The sequence below is a fragment of the Pleurodeles waltl genome, chromosome 3_1, assembly GCF_031143425.1.
Source record: "Pleurodeles waltl isolate 20211129_DDA chromosome 3_1, aPleWal1.hap1.20221129, whole genome shotgun sequence".
Lineage (NCBI taxonomy): Eukaryota > Metazoa > Chordata > Amphibia > Caudata > Salamandridae > Pleurodeles > Pleurodeles waltl.
In genome coordinates this window covers 1,908,500,989-1,908,525,759 of record NC_090440.1, presented here as the reverse complement: position 1 = coordinate 1,908,525,759, position 24,771 = coordinate 1,908,500,989, and the positions used below count along the sequence as shown (strand labels likewise).

Genomic DNA, 24,771 nt, shown 5'->3' with positions numbered 1-24,771 from the left:
CCTTAATAGAATTGAAAATTCTTGGTGCAAATGCTAGCAAACTTTTCATCCTCGCCTCCATGTCCTTAAGAGAATTGAAACTCACCTTCATGTGAGCTAGGAAATTTTTCATCCTAGCCTCCGAGTCCTGACATAAAAAGACAGTCCGTATTCTCGGGGGAAGTGTTATAAGTGTTTAGTTCACCAACACAGTACATATTTTTTTTCTTTGCATGCTGGGACATGTAGTCCTCAATTCCAAGTGATTATAAATCGTAGACTGCATGTTTCACTTTAAAAAAAATGGTGCAATCCAACATGGGCGCTGCTTCCTTGTCACTTGCCACACGCACATAGACCAGGCAGGCTCGTCGTGACAGCCTGATATATTTCTTCTCTGTCTATTACCAGAGCAATGGTTCCGCCCATGTCGGATAATACTGGTGCTCGCCAGAGGCCTGTGGCTTGATTACGCAATGTTTTGGGCAGGGGCCATAAATAAAAAGGGGAGTTGAAGAACCTTGAAAACTTGAATCATCCGAAGTGGCACGGGCAGCAACACGTATCATGTGTTATATATATATATCACAATACTGTTCCATTTAGAAACTGCCTGCAGTATCACAGACATAAAGTCTGACGAAAGGCGACTAGGAGGACCTACTACTCACACCACTGTAGGAATGGACTCATCCGGCCACATGAACTCTCGCGATGACGATTTTGCGTGACGTTAATAAGCCTTTTTTCTCCTCTTTCCCTCCTCTCCGGCGTCGCGCAGCGTAAAGGGGGGAAGTCCGCAGCCGTCGCCGCTCAGCTCATTCACGTCGCCCGTTTCCTCCCAGACTTTCATTCGGTGAGTTATGACCAAGGGTTTTGGTGCAATAAAGAGGACGAGCAAGTTATGTTGCCTAGATAGGGACTGTCCGGTCCTTCATGGCCACGGCGGCACCTTGCCTAGAAGGGCGAAGTATCCCCTCAAAGGCCGGCTGTGGATCTGGCCTTGGTTTCCGGTTCCGTGAAGGCTTATAAATCATATTTGATTATCGGAAAGGTCTCGGGATCTTCAGATATGGTGTGGCGAGGCACCATGTCGTGAGCCTTTACTTTAAACACCGCGACCCAGAGTCTTGGTGAGAGCGTAGTTATGCTCCACTCGGTGGAGGTTCTCTAGTGGCTTACTTCTGGTTTATTTATTTTTTGTACTCGTTGTATTTAAGGTCTCAGTCGGAAAGCGTTTGTGTAATCGCGACGAGCCGGGCGTCACAGTGCGGAGCCGGTGTTTAGTCTGAAATGTCATTCGGCCAGATTATTGACTCTTAGTCTCTTGTCTAAAAAAAAAAAATGTTGTTGAAAAGTACTCGAACAGCTCAGTCGGTTTTCCAAAGGTGTTATATTTTTTTTTATTTTTTTTTGTTTCTTTTTAACACACTGGTTTCGCGATGACCTTCCCAAGAACGCAACTACATACCATTTGCAGGAATGTATATGTAGAGACTTAACTTGTTCGCGTGGACATTCCATTCAGCACGTAGATAAACTGCATTTTTATTAACTCATTGCCGTTGCTTGCACACGTTTTGTGATATGTCCCGCCAGCCTGTTACAAAAACAAAGGAATAGGAAGACTTTTCTGTTTTTACACTTAACCCAGTGGCACGTCCCTAAAGTCCTTTCTCCCCAACCCATTCGCCTAACGTTTCTATTTTTTTTTTTTGTCTCGTTTATTTCGTCGTGCAATAAAGGTCTGTGGTTATTGTGACTGACGTCTTCCATCCCGGGTGGGGGGGGAGACTCTGAACAAGGTTGTGGGGGTGTGTTTTTTTTTTTTAAATCTTGCTCAAGTAGTTACTTACTGGAATAACGCCACATGGAGGCCTTTTCACTTATTGGCAACGCACCACGTTCTTATCTTTCTAGAAGATACATTTAATGCCTTTTATGGTGCATTGCCAACACTGATGCATATGATCAACTCTTGATGTCTCTTCAAGAAGAGGAAAATAAATGATGGCTGAAATACTGATTTGATACTTTTCAGTTTCTAAACACAATAATGGGCCTGGTTGCATAGAGATCCAATCGATTTGTTTTGAGTCACGCAGTCTTGCCTTAGTGTTAAAGGAGTGTGGGATCGGTATCTTTGTTACTAGTTTCAAGAATGATCCTTATTTCATGATTACATCTGTTTTTGCTGAAGCAGTCACAAGATGGCTGACAACACTCAACAGCTTCTGTTGTTAAAGTGTTATTAGCCAATCAGATCTCTGCATGAGATCGGCAGGGGTCATGAAATCTTTACGTCCCTAGATGTACAAATTCCCCCCCCCCCCCCCTTTAATTTCTCAAACTGCCCAACAGTATTACACCAAAATAAAATTAGAAAAAACTCTTTATGGACCAGGGCCTAACTTCCTGCTAAACTTGGTGTAATTCTGTCCAGTAGTTTTAACACAAGTGCTATTCAAAATCCCTATGGAAAAATGAATGGGGAAAAACGTGTTTTGGGGACCCCCCCCCCCAATAAAATGATAAAATAGTTTATAGTTTCAGAATTCAAAAAGGGTCTTTCGTCCGCATGTGGAACCTTTTCACTTTAATACAACTGTAATTCTTCCCTCTACCCTGACAATGCCAATAGTGAACTAAGAGGCAAGTCAGATGTTAATTGCGCTATGTGGATGGCCTGGGTTCTTCATATAATTGAGCAACATTCTATATCATTAAATTAAGCCCAGGAGAAGGTTTTGTACAGTGCACACCCTGAAGCCATATATTTCGAAGTCCTCTTAAATGCGCAAGTGAACTAGAGCAATTGCCTAAGAGCAAATCATTTGCATAAGTGGGGAAGCTGGGAATATTCCCAGGTTTTCGTGTTTCATATTGTGCAACTCAGCCACTAAATGTATATGCTTTGCTTCCCCCATACCTGCACCTTACTCTTGCCTCCCAAAATCTGACTGCGGCCCTGCTGACATCAATATGGTCCTCAATCACATCAGACCAAACTTTTTTCCCCCTGGGAAAATGTTTGAGTACTCATGCCATATATGGATGTTAAACTGTTTATGATTAAATGAAACCTATGCCCAGACCATGTGAAGCATAAAAATGACCAAATAAAGATGTAATAATGTCTCATCTGCCTTTTCTTGCCCCTAATTTTAGTCCACTCTGCTGCATAATTTGATTCTTTATAATTCCAGGTGCCCTGCAATAAAGAATGGCACTCCGCTAATCGTCCCACCTTTCAACAGAACCTGCATAGGTAGAAGCTCTTTGGTGTGAACCGGCAGGCTGTGGAGTACCTTATCCCGTGCTCAGTTTGTAAAAATGAGCTGTACTCACAATTTTTCTTTTAGGAGGTGTAGGGGAGTAGTCTCCCACACTGTCACTTTTTGGGATCAAGAAAAATTAAGAAAGAAATACCAGATGGTGAACTTTGTGTTGCATACAAGGTTTGCCGTCACCAGTGGTAATCTGGTCTTCCACTTTCCCTAAATAGTCTTCAAAAAATGGTGGCAATTTGTATTTCTTTTGGGAAGTATATTTAAATTGGCAACTTATCTTCTAAGTATTACAGGTAGTAGCTTGTAAAAGAAGTGCCAGGGTTCAAAGATTTTTACCCACTAGACTGGTTCTCAGAATGAAAGCTGCTTTCAGACCCTGGACCCCCAAAGTTCTGAACTTGGACACAGAACAAGTCAGGATTCTGCTTGTGTGTACTGTGGTAGAGGTTGTAGAGAGAACAAAAAACAAAAAAAGAGAGAGCTGGATGGGCAGTTGTAAATCGAGTGGGTACCTACAAATTTAGCCTACATTTTTGGTTCACTGTTCATTTCTTGTTTAATGTTTTGCCCATACATCAAATCCTTTTGCAGACTGCTGGGCCTGCTGTTCCTTGGCTCTGGGTCTCAGGGTCTAGCCTACTCTGAAAACTGTACACAGCTACACCCTGAGTATTTGAGTGCACTATACAGTAAAGTAATAACTTTTTTTGAATTTTTTTATTTTCTTTATATCAACTGCCAACAAAGTTTTTGTAAACTTTTGAAAAGTTTGTAAAAGTTAGCTTGTCAACTCCAGGCCAACTTAGGTGACCTGGTTCGGCAGGAAAGGATACTTTGAACAGTTAACGAGCCATCGGAGCATTGTAACCCAACAAAATTAAGAAACATGACCAATAACGTATAAACAGACACTTTAACAAACACCATAAACTGTGTTTGAGACTAAAATGTCCACTGATACATTAGAGTGTACACTAGAATTTCCAAGATGTAATCCACTAGTCAGGTCACCATTCACTAAGACACACACTACTTTTAAGTGTCTGCATGCTTTGGTGGATCAAAGCATGCAGATATGCACCATTGATTTGAGATATATATGTTCAATAATGGTGACTTATAGGTGGAAGGTTTTTTATTTAGTGTAAATACATTACGTTTAGTTGATTATGTATTTAAATAGGTAATTCCAGAATCTATAAACTTTTCAATCAGCCATAAGTCCTGATAAGGCAATAAATCATGCAGGCGGAAACATGTCGACACCAGTATTGTTGGAGCCAAACTCATAAATGGACAGTACCTGAAGCTGATACTCGAGCAGTTGAATAACCTGATACACTTGATATGTGTTCTTGTGAATGGCGACCTGACTAGTAGATTATATATTGGAAATTCTAATGTATAACCACCAACCTATCGAAACTGACTTCAATAGGTTGTCATGCCATGAACAAATATGATATTGTATGGACAACAAAACTTCCTTATGAAGATTGATGGCTGTTTATACCCATATTGAAGCATGTGTGTGTTAAAATAAATGCAAAATTGAATACAGAGTACACAATTGCTGAACTTTGCAACTTGCAATATTTAAAAAGGTGATTAATTCATTTCATATGTAAATTTATTGTTGTGTCTCAAAACAGTTTGCAGTGATTGCCTTTGTGGTGAAGTGGGGCAGAGGTTTGGGTCTCAAAGTCCTCTATTACAGAAGCCAGCCAGCTGATGGGCTACTGGTCAGTCTGCCCTGCGGTCGGAGCAAAATCTGTTGGTGGAGGCTAATGTTCCGTGGGTATAAGGAGTCCGGTCCTGGGTAATATTCCTGGGGTCCACAGACACCGGTTATCTTGGATTTGCCCTCTGGGTGCCCGATGACTGGTAGCAGCAAAACGTCTGCAGTGACTACTAACTTTGCAACTCTGGCAACTTCGGCTTTGTGTTCCTGGAACTGGTTGCATGAGATCAGGCTACTGATCCTTGGAGTTACTGCTGTGTTGGTCAGGATTCAACTCTTCCAGGAGCCGTAGGCACAGTCCAATCTTAGCTAGCCCAAAGTGCAGCAGGTGCAGTCCTGCCACACTCACAGCCTTTGTTTTCAATCGTACTCAAAGATAATCGTGGTGAATGCACGAACATCACCCATGGTTGTCTTTCACTGCATCATAACACCTGAACAAAGCCGAATAAACTGTGGTCCATGAAGGAGAGACACGAAAGGGAAAAAAAGTTTGCTCGCAGTCAAGCGCATCGACCATTATCCACGTAACAGGGTTAATGGCCAAGGCGGAAATAAAATCCCCCCCCACCCCACGGAGAGACCCCCAGACCCGTTCGGCGAGCTGTGTCAGACTCAACATGTGCTGCAAGTGTTGAAGAAAAGTGATGCCCGAACCCACTCTGAGTGCTGCTCCCTCTGTACTGTACTATTATCCAGCTCACACAAGCTAACGACCCGGGCGTTTTTATAGAAATTGTCAAATGTTTTTTTTTGTTGTGGTTTTTTATTTATTTTTTAATCTACATTAGGAAAATAGACTACAGCTAGATTTATTGCATATTGTGATTAGTCAGGACCATCCAAACCGAGTCACAGAGCTTGCTCCTCTAGGAGGCACATTCGCTAAAATGGGATTCTTGTCAATTCTGCTGTCAGTACAGTTATAATCTCACCTCCTGGGATGGGCAGGTTGCCCAGTATGCTGAATCTCCTGAATTTAGATTGACATGAGCTGGCCTATGACCACTATCTTGAAGTCTTCATGCACTGATTTATTCTGTTCTAATTGTGTGTTGTGGTTTATACATCCCCAGTTTAATTAGCGATGTACAAAATAGAATGTGCTTGCATATCGGTCTCATGGCAATGCATATTGAATGCTGTTTGTAAGTGTAGTTTAATGCATCAATATCTTGGTATGCAGCGGGTTTAGGGTTCAGGTTGGGGCTCCATGGCAGTGCTAGTAACAAAGCTCCAGGCCCGGATTCAATTCCAATGGATCTCTATAAATTTTTTGTCCCCAGTTATGGGCACCCATTTTGTTAAATGTCCTTAATGCAGCGGTTAGTGTGGGAATTCCTGCCACCTGGAAATTGGCTTATATTATTCCTGTGTTTATAAAAAAAAAAAAGGGGGTACCAAAATGATCCCCAGTCATATTTCCCTTCTTGATTCTTCGGCCAAAAATTTGGAGCGGATTATTTTAAGGCGTATTGAGGTTTGGATGGCTGAAAACGAAATTTTGAGCCGGGTACAGTACTGCTTTAGGGAAGGGCTTGGTACCCAGGAACAGTGTTTAAACCTGTTGATGGTGATTGGGAAATATACACAAGCTAGGAAGGGCACCCTGTATTTCTGGATCTTAGCTGTGCCTTTGACAAGGTAAATAGTCTTAAGCAGTGGGAGAGGTTAAATGGTTAGGCATGGGTCCCCAAATTGTGGAGTTGCTTCAGTACCTCCAATTAGGAACTAATGCAAATGTGAGGGTGGGGACAAATGGGGAATGTTTGGACACCTTTGAGCTAAATAGGAGTGTGCACCAGGGATGTGTCCTGGCCCCTACACTTTCTTTTGTATATTAATGGATTGTGTGTTTTTTTTTTTTTTGTTTGTTTTTTTTTTTTTATATGGAGCTTTGTAGGAAAGCTCCCTAAACTAATGGTAACAGTGTCCATGTATTGATCTATGTGGATTGTACTATGAATGGTCTTCGAGAGGCAGTTAGAGCCTATGAATCTTTTATGTCAGCCCTAGATTTAGAGATTAATTGTAAAAAAAAAAAAAAAAAAGAATTTGAAAAAAATAACATTTTATGGTTGTTGGGAAACCTCTTAGCAGGGTTGGGGAGCTGAAGATTAAAAAACCAGTAACTAGCAAGGTTCAGGATTTCTCCTATTTAGGGGTTAATTTCGATGACAAAGGCCCCTGGAAACCCTCTCTAGGAGAGGGGTGCTTTTTAGTGCACAGTTGGTGCCACGTTTGACTTTGCTGCAAGGGTAGGAAATAAACCTATGAAGCCCCTCCTTGAAGTTTATAGGCGTAAATGTCTCCCAGTCCTGCTGTGTGGGGCTGCACTCTGGGGGTACAAGGACAACAGGGCCTCTGCCGTAGAGGAAAATTGCTTTTGCAGAAGACTTCTAAGAGTTGGTCAAAATACCTCTGGCTTCTGCCTGCATATTGAATTAGGTCTTGAGTTTGTACAAGATACCATCCAGCTTGCTCCCTTCCTGTTATGGATCTCCATTTGGACTAGTGAACGTGCCTCTTTTAATAGAGAGATCCTGCGGGATTGTTTGGCCTGTGATCATGTGAAGGATATTCCCTGTCTGACGTATATAAGAAAGGTAGCCTATGCATTGGGGCAGCCGGATATGTTTGAGGCTCCTCTGCCCAATATTTATCACGGCTGGTCAAAGGAAAATTTCCTGAAAATCTTGGGGGCTAAAAGGGAGGAGGAGCCCTTTTTCTTGGAGATAAGAAATGTGAGGGCAAGGACATCTCCCGATTCAGCCTAGTGGTTATTAGAAGTAACCTATGCTTTCCGTTAGGTCAGTATGATGATAAATCCATAAAACTTTGCCCCTGTGATGTGAATCAAAGTCTGTGGAGACATTCCTTTACTTTGTTTGGCGATTTTTATGCGCCCTTTAGGCATCATTTGTTACTCCCCTTGCTGAGGCCTAAGGGTTTTGTGCAATATCGCCCAGCTTTTTTTTTTGGGCTGCGCATGGTTTCCGACGCATTGGTGTGGCAGGGGATGGGGTCTTTTCTGAAGGGAGCTGTTACCTGGCGGAATAATCTAGAGTATTTTATTTTTTAATGATTTTAAAAAGTTTAACTTGATTTATTTTATTGAATTCTGGATTGTAAACTCTTATTTGTGTATTTCCTCTAGTAGGATATGAGGGGACTTGTATATTGGTCAAATGAATTTTGGTTTTATGTGATGGATCTATTTTTATGGTTCATGTTCATACCCGAATAAAGCGTTATGATAATGCTGCGCTTAGTGTCCTATTTTGTTTTTAATGAACTATACAACTGAGCATTAAACATGAGTCTATTGAATGTTTCTTCACAGGTGTCTTTTATGAGTAATCAAAAGCAGCAGAAGCCAACGCTATCCGGCCAGCGTTTTAAAACTAGAAAAAGAGGTAAATAACATTAGTGCCAGACCTTGTGAACAGTGAATCCTTCTGTTGGATTCATTTGCATGCATTTTCATAATTAAGTGGGCTGCTACTCCTTTTGAGTAACTGCAAGGAATAATCTAAAGATGTGGCCATCAGTAAGACAATCCATTTTGTGTCTTTCTGAAATGGGCAAACGTTAAGTTTAAAAAAAAAAAAAAAAAAAAAAAAAAATGCTACGTGTTTACATCCTATGTAACGACCTTGTCATTCAGTTTCAACCAAGAACACTGATCCTCAAACATTCTGTTTTTCTGTAGATGAAAAAGAGAGGTTTGATCCTACTCAGTTTCAAGACTGCATTATTCAAGGTTTGAATGAAACAGGAAGTGATTTGGAAGCTGTAGCGAAGTTTCTTGATGCTTCTGGAGCAAAACTTGATTACCGCCGCTATGCAGAGACTCTCTTCGACATCCTGGTGGCCGGCGGGATGCTGGGTAAGCAGCGCTGCACTCTTAACAGCAGTGTCCAAATGCTCTAGTTTTTATTAAATTGGCAGAGCCATTTACTTTGTGTCTGTATTTTATCACAGCCCATATTTTACACTAAATCTTGTGTTAACTAAAAGCCAGTGACGGGTGTCTTGTGGACGATACAGCATTGTTTTATGCCCTCCTGTTGACAGTGATGCAGTACTGTTGCTGTGAAGGTAACTCCTGTAGCCTAGGTTAATTACAAGGCTAGACGTAATGAATGTGTGAAACATAAATTCGGGGATGTTGGATAGGGACCACTCTGAATATGAAAAAATGTCCTTTATTGGAGTCCATCTCATTGGATTCCCATGTTCCTAGCACGTGTGTAGAAAATAAGTGTCTGAAGGATGTTTATGGAATCTGAGCAGGTTTCTTGGTACCGAGAGCAAAGCTTCAATTAAGAACTGTCTGTTTAATTCTGTTGGGTGGTTTTAACCAGAGTTGCATTTAGGCCAAGGTAGTGTGGCAGTGGCATACAGGGAGTGCAGAATTATTAGGCAAGTTGTATTTTTGAGGATTAATTTTATTATTGAACAACAACCATGTTCTCAATGAACCCAAAAAACTCATTAATATCAAAGCTGAATATTTTTGGAAGTAGTTTTTAGTTTGTTTTTAGTTTTAGCTATGTTAGGGGGATATCTGTGTGTGCAGGTGACTATTACTGTGCATAATTATCAGGCAACTTAACAAAAAAAATATATATACCCATTTCAATTATTTATTATTACCAGTGAAACCAATATAACATCTCAACATTCACAAATATACATTTCTGACATTCAAAAACAAAACAAATCAGTGACCAATATAGCCACCTTTCTTTGCAAGGACACTCAAAAGCCTGCCATCCATGGATTCTGTCAGTGTTTTGATCTGTTCACCATCAACATTGCGTGCAGCAGCAACCACAGCCTCCCAGACACTGTTCAGAGAGGTGTACTGTTTTCCCTCCTTGTAAATCTCACATTTGATGATGGACCACAGGTTCTCAATGGGGTTCAGATCAGGTGAACAAGGAGGCCATGTCATTAGATTTCCTTCTTTTATACCCTTTCTTGCCAGCCACGCTGTGGAGTACTTGGACGCGTGTGATGGAGCATTGTCCTGCATGAAAATCATGTTTTTCTTGAAGGATGCAGACTTCTTCCTGTACCACTGCTTGAAGAAGGTGTCTTCCAGGAACTGGCAGTAGGACTGGGAGTTGAGCTTGACTTCATCCTCAACCCGAAAAGGCCCCACAAGCTCATCTTTGATGATACCAGCCCAAACCAGTACTCCACCTTGCTGGCGTCTGAGTCGGACTGGAGCTCTCTGCCCTTTACCAATCCAGCCACGGGCCCATCCATCTGGCCCATCAAGACTCACTCTCATTTCATCAGTCCATAAAACCTTAGAAAAATCAGTCTTGAGATATTTCTTGGCCCAGTCTTGACGTTTCAGCTTGTGTGTCTTGTTCAGTGGTGGTCGTCTTTCAGCCTTTCTTACCTTGGCCATGTCTGAGTATTGCACACCTTGTGCTTTTGGGCACTCCAGTGATGTTGCAGCTCTGAAATATGGCCAAACTGGTGGCAAGTGGCATCGTGGCAGCTGCACGCTTGACTTTTCTCAGTTCATGGGCAGTTATTTTGCGCCTTGGTTTTTCCACACGCTTCTTGCGACCCTGTTGACTATTTTGAATGAAACGCTTGATTGTTCGATGATCACGCTTCAGAAGCTTTGCAATTTTAAGAGTGCTGCATCCCTATGCAAGATATCTCACTATTTTTGACTTTTCTGAGCCTGTCAAGTCCTTCTTTTGACCCATTTTGCCAAAGGAAAGGAAGTTGCCTAATAATTATGCACACCTGATATAGGGTGTTGATGTCATTAGACCACACCCCTTCTCATTACAGAGATGCACATCACCTAATATGCTTAATTGGCAGTAGGCTTTCGAGCCTATACAGCTTGGAGTAAGACAACATGCATAAAGAGGATGATGTGGTCAAAATACTAATTTGCCTAATAATTCTGCACTCCCTGTATGTCGAGGAGCAAGTTTCACACGATCAGTTGTGTTGGAAAACAAAGGTGTGATACCATTGTTGCAATTCCCGGACCTCCAGCAGCAATAGGTGGTAGTTTGTCACAGTCTGTTGATGAAGGATTTGATCACTGCAAGGAGCCGATAAGAGCAGCATAAAGATTTTGGGGGTTGGAGGGGCTGAGTTTGGCAAGTTAATAGTGATTTTGACCATTGCAGAATGTCTTTGCCACTGTGGAAAGAACCTTTTGCATTGGTCTTCTCGTATCACTGGCATTATACTACTAAAATCAGAACTTAGATTTTTAATGTATTTTTTTTTCTTATTGTCTGTAGTGTAATACCCTAGATATACGGTCAGTGGCCAGATGCCATCTGTTATACTATTAGGTGGCTGAAAGAATTGGCCATCAATAACACATCTTTGTTTTTCTCAACTTGTGAGAGTAATGCATACACTTGTTTATCAGCTAAAATTAAGTTCTTTGAGTAAAGTTTTTAAAGGACGCTTCTGCATCATGCTTGTCCTAATTTTAGGCATAAACCATTGATTACTGATGGCACTTCGAATTAACATTTTATGGGGGCTGATTTCTCTCTTTCTTTTTTCAAGCCCCAGGAGGTACTCTGGCAGATGACGTGATACACACAGATGTCTGCGTCTTTCAGGCGCAGGAGGACCTAGAGACCATGCAAGCATTTGCTCAGGTAAGTCTCATATTTCAGACAATGAGGTTCAGCAGGAAGACGGCTTAGCACAAAACCTATGCATGTATGGTAGAGGTGCGCGAGTCAACAAATTAACAAGGAGAGCCATGCCAAGGATCTGGCTCGAATCGTGGGGCCGGTGCACAAGTCAATTTCTGAATGTTGGCTTTTATAAACCTTAAACCACAGGTGCCACGTAAAATGATATCTTCCAGATTCAAAAAGGCTCATTTGTTTAAAATGTGGAAGCTTAAAAATTATAGTACTGCACTAAAGACTTTACTAAGAAGCGTTTGTTTTTAAAGCTGAACTGTAAGTGAAAACGCTTGACATTTGTCATTGAAACCCTGTATGTGGCCTGGATTATTATATAACAATATTCTAGTGGAACAATTTAAACAATAGGTTTTAAGGAGAGAAATCCCACTTTTTTTTTTTTTTTTTTTTTTTTTTTAACGTGGGGCAGCTGTGGCCTAAGTTTTGTGATTTCATCTTGAGCAAATCAGTCGGCAAATAGGTATCTATTTGCCTTTCCTTATGTTAAGGTTTACTTTTTACCTTTGAGCTATGTATAAAGCGCACAGACTCGACCAGAAGGTATTGGAGCACTTTACATAAGAACTACATTACAGACGATCACCCATCCTTGTTTATAGGTGCAAGGAGATTAAGTGATTTGCCCAGAATCGCAGGATGTTGCACTCTAACTGGGTTTTCCAGTTCCAAAGTCGACTGCTGTGGCTGTCATGCCACATCCAGGGTAAAAGGAGGGGAGGCATGCAGAAACCTCATAAAAGCTCTGCTTGTGGCTCGAGATTCCAGCAGAACCTCGAGCTGAACCATACTGAAGACGAGCCTGGCTCAAGCTTTCAATTCTCTTCCACCTCTAAAGTACAGACTAATCTCTGGGCACACCAACCCTTCAGGCCAACTCAGAGGGTGGCTATAGAGGCCATGCCCCTTTCTGACCACACTCCGGTGTCTGTTTTTCCCTTTATGGATGAAAAGGGAAGGCCCAGTACACGACGCTTTCGGGATAGAATTATACAACAGGAGGCAAATCTAAAAGCAGTGCGCACAACGGTTATTCAGTGTAGTCAAGAAAATAACACGGAAGGTAGCCCATATGGGATGCATTGAAAACGGAGGTTAGAAAGTAACTGATGGTTATATCAGCCTGGGAAAAGCTGATCTGGGGGAGAGAAGCGTGCCTGGGGAAGCTAGTTTAAGAACCGGAAGCCATTCGTTAAGGAGGAATGTGGTGTAAACTGAACTTCAGCCAGAGCAGAACTAAAATTTACTAGAGCAGAATAGGCTCTGCTCCTCCTTGAACACAAATTGTGTGGCAGTAATGCAGGAGGTTACTAGTGCATACATTTTGTTTCATTTTACACTTTATTGTGGGCCCGGCAGGTGTGGAGATCTCAGATGTCCAGATCACTGACACATTTGTGAGCTTGCATCACACGCGTTAAATTAACCCCTGAATGTGCTCAGAACATAGACATGGTAGAATAGACATAATATCTACCATCTCCAGGTTGAAGCCCTTATAAATCTCTGGGCTTAGATAGATGGATTTACAGAGTAGTATTCTAAAACGTTCTGCCTGATTATAGCTCAATCTATTAAACTCCTTAACTTAGAGTTCTAGCCGTTGGGGCTAGACATCTGTAGCAGTTATCACCCAAGCAGTGCAAAAACAAACTGCATTGCAGTTTACATAGGCCTATCATACCGATTAATATTGATACCAAACTCTTCACGGGTATCCTGGCTTTCAGTCTGAACACTTGTGTGCACAACAATACTAAACCTACTACACCTTATAGATAAGCAGCCCTGCTATTTGCAATTAATGCCGAAAAGGTGTTTGATAGGGTCCACTGGACCTGCCTCACCCAGATCTAAAACATTTTGGTATACGGTACAATTTCTGCCCATGGATATTATGCAGTTACAGCTCCCTCAGTGCAACGCTGCTAGTGAATATCATTTCAGGGCCTCTTCCCATTCGGAGAGGAATGGTTGGGGCTGCCCAATGACACTGCTCCGTTCTGCTCTCTATGAAGCCACTGGTATATATCGGGGCTAAGCTTTTTAGGAGGGGCATGAAATGGACCGGCGCGACGGCTCATATCAGCCTATATGCTTATGCCGTACTGGTTGAGCTTGTTGATTCCATCCTCTGGCTGCCTTGATACACACTGCGATGTCCTCAAAAGCGCATCTAACACTTACAGAAATCGCATATACTCTGCTACGGTCTTCCCCCCCCCACACACCAACTAATTATTTGCACTCATTTTCCGGTAGCCTGGGCTGAGACTTTCACCTTACATTTGTCTAGAAATTACTAAGTCTTCTGTGGAAACTGAGAATACACTAAAAGTACTGGAACGGGAGTATGCATCCCAACCATCCCCAGCTACACTGGCACACGTCGGGGAGCAAGTGACTGAATAGGAGACTGCAGAAAGTGAAGTCTCACTTATCGGAGGCATGTAGCATGCGCCTATGGGAGGGCGGGGTTGTCCAGGTAGGACACTGGCCAATAAACTCAAGCCCCATTGTGCCCCAATGCAAATAGAGCAGATAGTTCGACCAAATAGACGTGTTAGGATACTACATCCACAACTGAGCAATTCTCACTATTACATGTAGCATTAGATGGAGCTAGTGAGACAGCAACACCAGCAGAGATTGAGTAACTAGAGAATATCGCACTGGCTTGGCTTTCTGCCAACCAAAGGGACTTTTTAAGTAACCCATTCACAATTGATGAAATAAAAGAAGCCATCAAAGGTCTGCCAAATTCTAAATCCCCTGGATTAGACTAACTGGAGATTTTTTTTATAAGGAGTATGTGGACCTACTGGCCCCACATCTCCTGCGACTGTGCAAGGAAACTTAAAGGCGTTGTATTTCCCCCAAGCCTTAGAGGTGCTTATAATCGCGCTCCTGAAACCGGATAAGCAACCAGAACACTGCAAATCATACAGGTTCTTATCCCTCATCAGTACAAGCACTAAAATATTGGCTTAATTGCTGCGTGCCTGCATCCACTGGTATCCAACATGGTTCCGCTGGCTCAGGCGGGGTTCGTCCCCTCTTGTGGCATCGCTCACAATCTACGCATGGCATGCTCTTTGCACTACTAGATCCCTCTCAAGGCTGCTGCAGTCCTATTAAATGCTGCTAAGGCATTTGATTCGGTCTCCTGGCTCTACATGTTCAGCATTTTGCATTGAATGGGCATACCTATGAAAATGCTTAACTGGATATGGTTACCATCCACTAAACCAGTGGGGAGGATACATGTCAATGGGGGTGGTCTCTGACCCATTTGAGGTGGTTGGGTACCGGTCAAGGGTGCCCCTTGTCACCGATACTATTTGTCTTGGCTGTAGAGACATTGGCTTGCATAACTAGGCAAAGGCGTGCCCTTTCATCGCTTAGATCCAGACACTGTATTTGGCCATCTCACTGTATGCAGAAGATATGGTGCTCTATGTAAGGTCCTGAGATCCACCAAACTACCCATACGAGAATGTGTGCGGTTTGAATGGCAGTCAGGACTTTGTATTAACTCAAGTTCTATATATAACACTTGACGACTAGTACGGAGGGATTTCTAATAGAGTACCTTTTGCCGTAGTTTGAAGACCTGTGAAATATTTGGGGGGAAATATGGGTGCATAGAGACCCTGAACTGGTGACTCGGTGGCACTATGGCAGAGCATTACCCGAACTAGAAGAATGTACACAGCGGTGGTCACATCTGCCTTTTATCACTGGCAGATTAAATAACGATAGTTAAAACGAATATTCTGCCCCACTCTTTCTACCTATTTGTGAGTATGCTGATAGCCCTCACGTAGGCCGTTTTTTGTTTTTTTAGGAGCTTGTACTCCCTTGGCCAGGGCTGGGGAACAGCCACAGATCGCTTGACGGCAAAAGGCATCCCCATTTACACAGGGTGACTTTAATGCTCCGGATTTCCAACTCCATTACCTGTGTGCGCGAGCACAGCATGCACAGATCTGGGTGCACCCATAAAATGCATGCCTCCACTAGCAGTGGCACATGACGAGGCACACCCCGTACTACTGACTTCATTTCTGTTGCATAAGCGAATAGAAGTACCAGCAGTATTCGTACAATAATTTGCACGTGGAAGGCGTGGCTGGAAATAGGAGCCAAGATGACTAAAGGGCCCCTAGAGGCACCTGAGATGCCGATAGCATACCATCCGGAGCTGACAGGAACATGCAAGCCCAGAGCCCTGATTCTCCTTAAAGAAGCTGGGCTCAGGACGATGGGTGGTGTATTCTTGAATAATTGCTTTGCTAAATTCATAATCTTAACGCAGCGAAGTCAGGTCGCCCCACTTGTGCATTTTATCTATCTCTAGCTACAACGAGAACTAGACTAGAACACACTGGTTTCAAGATACAGCCTACTGCATGGAACAAGTGGAGATAAATGCTTTAGAACTTCCTCAGTCCTCCAGACCTAACAATATCCCGCCCGCCCCTGAATATCACTAACTGGCATCATAGGTCTATAGAATATAAAGCAGACCCATTCAGAGATTGTCTCGATTTATCACACATCTCTCGACCAAATTCTGTGAAATGCCATCCTAAGGACCTTAAGCTACTACATGTATTGTCTCCTCTGTTAGAACACACTGATACTATGTTAACTGGCAGGAGAGTTGGAAAGAAATTTGTGTATGAATCTGGGCATAGTTCTGGTGGAGGCAGAGACTGTGTTCAGGAGGTATTGAGTGAGAAGGTTGGGTGTTGTGAGAAATGGGAAAGTTGCTTCCCCCCCCCCCCCCCACGCCCCGGGGGCTTCCTTTTCTTTAATTGCTGGTTTCCCCTTTGGGGTCTAGACTGTAGCTTTGCAGAGGTTTCTAAAAATGTTTATTAAACAATTGATCCTTAAATGAGACGACTTTTCTGTTTTTAGGTTTTCAACAAGCTAATCCGGCGTTACAAATACCTGGAGAAAGGCTTTGAAGAAGAGGTGAAAAAGGTTGGTCTAGCACTTCGAGTTTCAAAGTTAACTGGGCCTGTCTCAGGCGTCTTAAATGGTGGTTGCACGTTTGTTTTTGCCTGCTTGTTAGCTCATAACATTCCCTTTCACCAAGCAGCATACAGCACAAGTGTTTTGAATGTGCCTGTTGGGTCTCTTGGATTGTAGTTCAATTTATAGGTCGATTAAGGGGACTTGTGTCAGTCTTGACAATTAGTTTGTGTAGTGGTACTAATATCCTATTATGTGCGTATTTTTTTTTATATTGCAACGTTTTATTGGTGTTAATATGTATGCCATACATTCCATAAAACTGTCGCCAGAGTATTTTTCATCCCATAGCTACCCACTTCCCCATTGCATAAAGCAAAATAGTAGTTACTGTGAAGTACGAGTTCTATTGATCTATATGTAAACGGAGCTGATTTTCTTTCTGTGATTTTAACGGCATATGGGTCATTTCTCGGATGTATCGGGGGCTCATTTTTTTTTATTTCTGGCAGTTCAGGCTTCGTACACCATCCATCTGCCACCACACACAAGTACATTTTCTGCATTTGAGGCACATGGGAGGGGGCGATACTGTCCCATGCCCGTGTAATCTCTACACCACCACCTTAGCGATGTAACAAACTATGCATACTCAAACTTTAGTTCAGCTTCTTTCAGTTGTTGACTTTTGCCAGTCACTTTAGACCTTGTGAATCACATCTTTGATCCACCCAGAAAAGTACTTTGTCATCTTTCTATTAGCTGTAATACTTTTACCACCGCAGGCATTTTGTATTACTTTTGTCAGCACTCGAGTGTGGGGAAAACCTATTTGCAAGTGCTTGTTTAATCTAGCTAGACTTTATTTATTTTATTTTTTTAATTTACTTCCACCTTTATAAATTTGATTATTTCTTGCTGGAAATTTCTCAACAGTTGTATGTCTGCGTTCCAACACTAACAAAGTTAGTGTTGGGCGAGGGGGTTCTGGTTTGCACAATATGCTAGACGCTCCACAGATTACTCTTGCTAATATGTTAATTTGGGGGTAGCCAAGAGTTTGTAGAGCACAACACTACAACCAACTGTTGGCTTGATGCGGTGATCTTTTGTTTAATCGTTAACTGTTGATACATATTGCCTTACCCAGAGCAACACACTTGTCAGTGTTTCATTTAGTGCTAACTCGGACATTTTACTTTAATATAACTGTGCATACATTTTTGATCCTTTTTATTTCAGCTGCTGCTATTTCTAAAGGGTTTTACAGAGTCTGAGCGAAACAAGCTGGCCATGCTGACTGGCATTCTGTTGGCCAATGGGAACCTTTCTGCATCAATTCTCAACAGCCTTTATAATGAGAACTTGGTCAAAGAAGGTAAGAAGTATTGTGTTATAAAGACAGCACAGCCACATTATGAACTGTATCCTTTATGCTGTGCATAGTTTTCCTCACCTCACGCTTCCCTATCTGAGTTTGGACTTGGCCTGCTTCAGTGTTATGCCTGTTTAAGGCCCATCTTTTTGGCTGAGTTTTAGCATGCATATGGCTTCCTCCCATGCAGCAGTAGCAAAATTGAGTGCTTCATACTGTCTGATTCCTACTTGTGGCACCATTGCCCTTGGATTTCGGTGATGACCAGGATTGTCCATATTTGGTGTGAGAATCTGATTATGGCCTGCCGCAGTCTCCTTGTTTTCTAAGGTTTGTCACCACCAAATTCCAGCTACTGTAATCAAAGAATATGAACTGGCTAAATTGCCTGAACTAAATCCCCCCCCCCCAGCCCCCAAACTCATAATTTGTACTAATTTAATAGCCTGGCCTGAAACTTTCACCTTCTCTTTGATTAGAAATTACTAAGTCTTCTTTGGAAACTGAGAATGTACTAGAACGGGAATACGCATCCCAACCGTCCCCACCTACACTGGCACACATACGGGGACAAGTGACTGAATATGAGACAGCAGAAAGCAAGGTCTTGATTATCGGAGGCGTACAGCATGCACCTAGGGAGGGAGGTGGCCAGGTAGGATACGGGCCAATAAACTCAAGCCCCATCGTGCCCCAATACAAATAGAGCAGATAGTTGACGTGTGAGGCGTGTTAGGGTACTAAATCCATCACTTAACAATTCTCACTATTCTATGCAGCACTATATGGAGCTAGTGAGACAGCAACACAATCAGAAATAGAAAATGTCGTACTGACTTGGCTTTCTGCCAGCCAAAGGGTCTTATTAAGTAACCCATTCACAATTGAAATAAAAAGCCACCAAAGGTCTGCCAAATTCGAAATCTCCTGGATTAGACTAATAAGAGAATTTTATAAGGAGTATGTGGACCTACTGGCCCCACATGTCCTGCAACTGTACGAGGAAACTTAAAGGCGTTGTATTTTCCCCCAAGCCTTGGAGGTGCTTACAATCGCGCTCCTGAAACTAGATAATCAACCAGAACACTTCAAATCATACAGGCCCTTATCTCTCATCAGAACAAACACTAAAATACCGGCTAACTTAATTGCTGCGTTCCTGCATCCACTGGTATCCAACATGGTTCAGCCGGGGTTCATCGCTCACAACCTACTCATGCTCTTTGCAGTACTAGATCGGTCTATGAAGGCTGCTGCAATCCTATTGAATGCTGCTAAGGCATTTGATTCGGTCTCCTGGCCCTACATGTTCATCATTTTGCATCGAATGGGCATACCTATGAAAATGCTTAACCGGATATGGTTACTTTGCACTAAACCAGTGGCGAGGATAAATGTCCATGGGGGTGGTCTTTGACCCATTCGAGGTGTTGGGGTACCTGTCAAGTTAGTCGGAGTAAAGGCAACGTAATTTTAGCAGGTTTCATAACCGAATACAGTGCTATTAATTATATCAAGGTAGGCTGGTACATAGGGATACAAATGAGCATGTATGGGTTAAAGTTGATAGTCTGGTAGTTATAACTGGTGCGGTATGCTGAATACGTGTTTAAGCATACTTAAAATATCACGTTCAGTAACCTTTTACCTGGGCAGTTTACTCTCTGGCCATGATTGGACTAAAGCATTCAGCAACGTACTAATCTGGGCTCTGACTGATGGCCGTCTGGCCTTGGCCAGCTAGTTGTGGCTAGCAAGCTAACTGGGTAAATCAAGAACAGCCCATTTATCATCCATTAAAGATGTACACTTGCTTTCCGGTCTAGGTCATGCCCCTCAGTTGGATGCAGATGCACTCCGATAATCATGGAGCCACTCACGGAGGGGATGCTTAAACTGACCACGGTGTGGGAGGTGCACGTTGCTGCCTTCAGTTCTTATGTTAAACAAGCTGATCACCCGTTTTGCGTACAGTTAACCAACACAGTATCGAAAGCAGGTCTATCTTTATGCCATATTTGGCTTGGTGCAGAAACCTTAGTAATTTGATACACTTATGTCCACAATTGCTGCTTGCCATTAAGGCGAATCGTCCTAATTCTCTGTTTTCATTTGTGTAGGTGTTTCTGCAGCTTTTGCAGTCAAACTGTTCAAATCATGGATAAATGAAAAAGACATAAACGCAGTGGCTGGAAGTCTTCGTAAAGTTGGAATGGACAATAGACTTATGGTAATTTTTTTTTTTTTTTTTTTTTTTTTTTAAATACCTGATAAGTTTCTTGATCACTTTCAACATCTCAGGCAAAAATGTCCAAATATTGAGTAATTGGAATGTGCTTTTGTCGAAGTATATTTGGTTTCCATAAGCAGTGTTGACTAAACTTGAAGCTGCTGCGTGGAATAGAATTGAGTTTTGCCATTTGGAAACTTGACTGGCTTTTTTTTTTTTTTTTCCCATACAATGCTTTGTTTTATTTCGTAAATAGTCTCCAATTGTGTCTTATTATTATTATTATTATTATTTTTTTTTTTTTTTTTTTGTTTGACATCGAGCCATAGCAATTGCTGCTTTGCATTTGCTGACCTCCTCTTCTAAACCACTTCTGCCTAACTTGCAATCTTTCTCTTAAATTTCTTTCAGGAGCTTTTTCCTGCTAATAAACAAAGCGTGGAACACTTCATGAAATATTTTACTGATGCTGGACTGAAAGAGCTTTCAGAGTATGTACGAAACCAGCAAACAATTGGAGCTCGCAAGGAGCTTCAGAAGGAACTTGCAGAGATGATGTCTCATGGAGAACCTCTTAAGGATGTAAGTGCTTTTTGTTCTAAATAGGCTTCAGTATGAAATGTATTCTAGGTAAGCTGTCCTGCGAGAACAACTCTTTGTAATTGCTGAGTGGATTAGCTGTGCTTGCTACTTTCTACTTTACTTTGGTGGGGGGCGGGGGCATCTAAAGCGTTTTTTTTTTTTTAATGTCCCAGGTGGGTGGGTGTTAAACAGTAGAAAGCTGTAGGCTCTTTGTATGTTTGGTAAAGTTTTTCACTAACTATGCGTTAAGAAAGTGTTCCACTTAGTATGTTCTTGTTCCCTTATTGGTTGGGAGGGGAGTTTAAGGGTATGTTTATTTCCTTCGCTGATGTCCGTCATACACTCCATAAAGGTTCACATAGGCTATCTATTCCATTAAACTTTAATCCCCACTGTTAAATGGCTCCACTTACTCTGCATTCAGAGGTACAGCAGAGCGGGGAATACATAAATGTGAGCTGCACGAGAGGGGAGAATACTCGCTGGGACTGGGATATGATTGTAGGCTCCCAGATTAGCTGGGCTAGCCATAGAGTAAAATACGCCCAACGCTGCCTGCAGTTTGTTCATAGTTTGATTACCAAGATGGTAGTAGGCACGCACACTAGGAAAGGCTAAGATACTAAAGCCTGAACTGGAACCACTGCATGGTTGTCCCATTCCCTCCAGACAAGGCTGCATGCACATAAAGAGAACCCTCGGAGCCGCTTTGCTGCTGAAGAGGATGACCTAGCTGCCTGTGATTAGGAGCTATTTGCATCTACCACCTTAATCTTAATAAATGTGACATCAAACGGAGCCAGCCGAAAACATCAAAGCAGGAATATTTTTATTTGGGGGGTCGGGGGAGGGGGTACATATGAGCTCGAATAGGCATAAATTAAACAAAATGGACAGCTGTCATTTCTAATTGTTTAGCAATCAAAGTAAAGGCAATGTTTCTATGCTTCATTTGTTTATGTAGATTAGCTTGTATGTCAAGGAAGAGATGAAGAAAAACAGCATCTCTGAACAGACTGTAATAGGCATCATGTGGTCCAGTGTTATGAGCCTTGTTGAATGGAACAAAAAGGAGGAGCTGGTAACGGAGCAAGCCATCAAGCACTTGAAGGTATAGTGAATTATTCCTATTACGGTGACTAACTGATTACTGTTATAACTAAGCTTCTTTTAAAGTATACATTTTTACTTACTGTTACTATTTACTCGAACTGTACATGGTTGAGTGATAGCAACGAGTTAAGTGGTGTTACTGCAACATTTGAGCAAAGCCTGATTTAGGAAGCAATGAACATCCCAAACCACACATTCTTTTAACTCATTTCCCTGGACCCTCTTTCGTTGACATTTCTGGCATGGCTAGATGGCTGGCTGTGCTGGTGCTGTAGCCTTCGACCTAATCTGCAGCCCTCCTGCTCGGAATATTAAGCAGAGTCAGCTGAAATCAGTGAGGCTGCAAGGAATTTAAGACTGGCTCCTATTTGCAGGCAGTCTGATTGGCTACTGTTCAGTTAATCAGAGGACCTGGCATGTTATTTCAAACCTGGTAGTGCTTTGAGAATAGAATGTTGCCTTTTGTCCTCCCAAATGTGATTTGTTGCCTCAAAGGCCATGTGTGGCTTGTTGCACTGTAAATGTACACTTTTTATGCTGTCGTTGACCTTGTACAACTTTTCTAGCAATACAGCCCTCTCCTTGCTGCCTTTACTACCCAAGGTCAGTCCGAGCTGACTCTGCTGCTGAAGATTCAGGAGTACTGTTATGACAACATTCACTTCATGAAGTCCTTCCAGAAAATCGTGGTGCTTTTTTATAAAGGTATGCCGTTCCCCTCTCCCTTCCCCCTAACTGCTAAACCTTGAGCTTTTTGGTGTCTAGGTCTTTGTTTTGTATGTTTTGAAACCTTGCCTCCTGAATGCCCCTTTTTAGTGGAGAAAGATACAAGTGCATCCCTACTGCAATATTTGTCTCTTCACACTAGCCTCGCATAATAGGCATTCAGCTTGTCGTTTTTTTTTTTTGTTTTTTTGTTTTCTTGGAAGGCAAACTGACAATTCCTGTAACATGGTGATACCTGACAAACGTACTATTGGTTGCCAACAAGGACTCAGAAAAACAGTATCTACCCAACATATTAACTCATCTAAGACCGTTTATATACCCTGGGTACAGAGAATTGGCAGATGCTATAATGAGCAGGCTACCGACTGCTTTTATTTGCAGTAACCGTGAAGACCATGTTGCCAAAACATGGTTACTAAATGGCTAGTTGTCTTTTCACAGAAGACTATCCCAACCCCGTTTTCCCCTTCTGACTTCAAATTGTCAGAACGGAGGCGCAAGCTTTAAATATCCAATCTGGATTTATTTAATTTTAGAAATCTGAAATATAAATCTCATCTGGAAATGGTTAGCCCTTTATACTGTTTTTATGGGACGTGAAGGGCATTATCACGCTGGCTAAACTTAATTGCAAAAATGTATTACACGTATTATATACTCTAAAGCAAGCTCAGTTTGTCAAGCTTCTGAGACACTATAGTGTTTTGTTGAAGTTGCCAATAACACGCTGGCTGAGTTTGGAGCTGCACTTTCACCTAAGCCAATTCTGTTTCAATTAATTCGTGACTCTTACTTCGCAGCTGAAGTTCTGAGCGAGGAGCCCATCTTGAAATGGTATAAAGACGCACATCTTGCTAAGGGGAAGAGTGTCTTTCTGGAACAAATGAAAAAATTTGTAGAGTGGCTGAAGAATGCTGAAGAAGGTAAGCTCTTTCAATGCCCAATCATCTACCCAGAGTAGTCTGAACTTAACGCCAGAAAACGAGTCTTTGAAGGTCATTTATTGTACGTTTTGTAATGGGACGGGGGGGGGGGGAGCTGGTCATATCTGTCTGTAGTTCTAAACTGTCACCACTTTGAGGTTACTGACCTATCGTTGAATAAAGGAGGGGAGGGGGTAATGTTACATTAAGACAGCATTTAAATAACCACAACTGTATAAACTGCACAGTAATTATACATGGTTTAAAACAAACAATCTATCTTTCGGATTTAATTACCAAATGGTTCAGGCATTGTTTCGGATTGTATAGTTTTAGAAGTCCCTGCTACCTGAACGGTTAATGCAGAACGTATATAGTATTGCAATTTGGTGTGATCCTTTAAACATTGCCCTAACTGGCTGCACTTAGTGATACATTTGGAGTCTGGGTGTAAACACTTTAGACTTGTTTTCTGCAGATTAATATGGCCATGCCTTTGAACAGGTCTGACAGGAACTACAGGGTGGTTTATACGTTGTCTTTATTGGAGTATTGGCACGGCAAAGGATGAGTGGCTTAAGTGTTACATCTATTACACAGTTACTTTTAATACTGCTAATTAATGTTTATTTCTGTCCAACAGAATCAGAGTCTGAAACCGAAGAGGGTGATTGAGTTGTCAAACCATGTCCCCAGTAAGCAAACACAGGAGCTGTAGATAAAACTGTTGCATCTCGTCTCATTATGTGTCCTGGTTTTTACATCCTACCTCCTGTATCAAGCATGATATAAGGGCTTTCATGGCAAATTTTTATTTTAATTGTTTTTGTAAAGTAATGTCGGTTTAGTTTTAAAACCATGTTTTAAGTAGTAACAGGATGTCTTGATTTGAATCAGATGTTACATTATTCCCCTTCAGTTATATTCTACCTCCTGTATTTTCTACTGTAATAATGTAATTTAAGGCCTTTCGAAATGAGCAATTCATTTTACCCCCCAGGTTTTCTACATAAATAAAGTTTACAAGTACTTATGATTTGGCAAATTTGTTATGGGAAGTCTATTTGCAAATTAAATGGCGATAATCCAAAATTAAAGTGACTTTTTTTATAA

At 41.9% G+C, this 24,771-nt stretch overlaps 1 protein-coding gene and 1 long non-coding RNA gene across 3 annotated transcripts in view; one reads left to right on the top strand and one right to left on the bottom strand.

Moving 5' to 3' along the window:
* The window catches only part of LOC138285749 (uncharacterized), a 16,064-nt gene extending 15,286 nt beyond the window's left edge, over nt 1-778 (bottom strand). Inside the window, exon 1 of one of the 2 annotated variants that reach the window (XR_011201639.1) lies at nt 651-778. This is a non-coding gene — a long non-coding RNA (uncharacterized lncRNA). Of the gene's footprint in view, nt 1-85; nt 152-650 lie in introns of those variants that run through there. The other variant, XR_011201640.1, reaches the window with a different exon arrangement.
* BZW1 (basic leucine zipper and W2 domains 1) lies at nt 694-24,771 on the top strand. The gene is made up of 12 exons (XM_069226087.1): nt 694-835; nt 8,354-8,426; nt 8,723-8,899; nt 11,578-11,672; nt 16,650-16,715; nt 17,949-18,084; nt 20,202-20,311; nt 20,723-20,893; nt 21,858-22,004; nt 22,573-22,711; nt 23,536-23,658; nt 24,302-24,771. Exons 2-12 carry the CDS (start codon nt 8,363-8,365, stop codon nt 24,331-24,333), a joined length of 1,260 nt encoding a protein of 419 aa, XP_069082188.1. The 5' UTR covers nt 694-835; nt 8,354-8,362; the 3' UTR covers nt 24,334-24,771.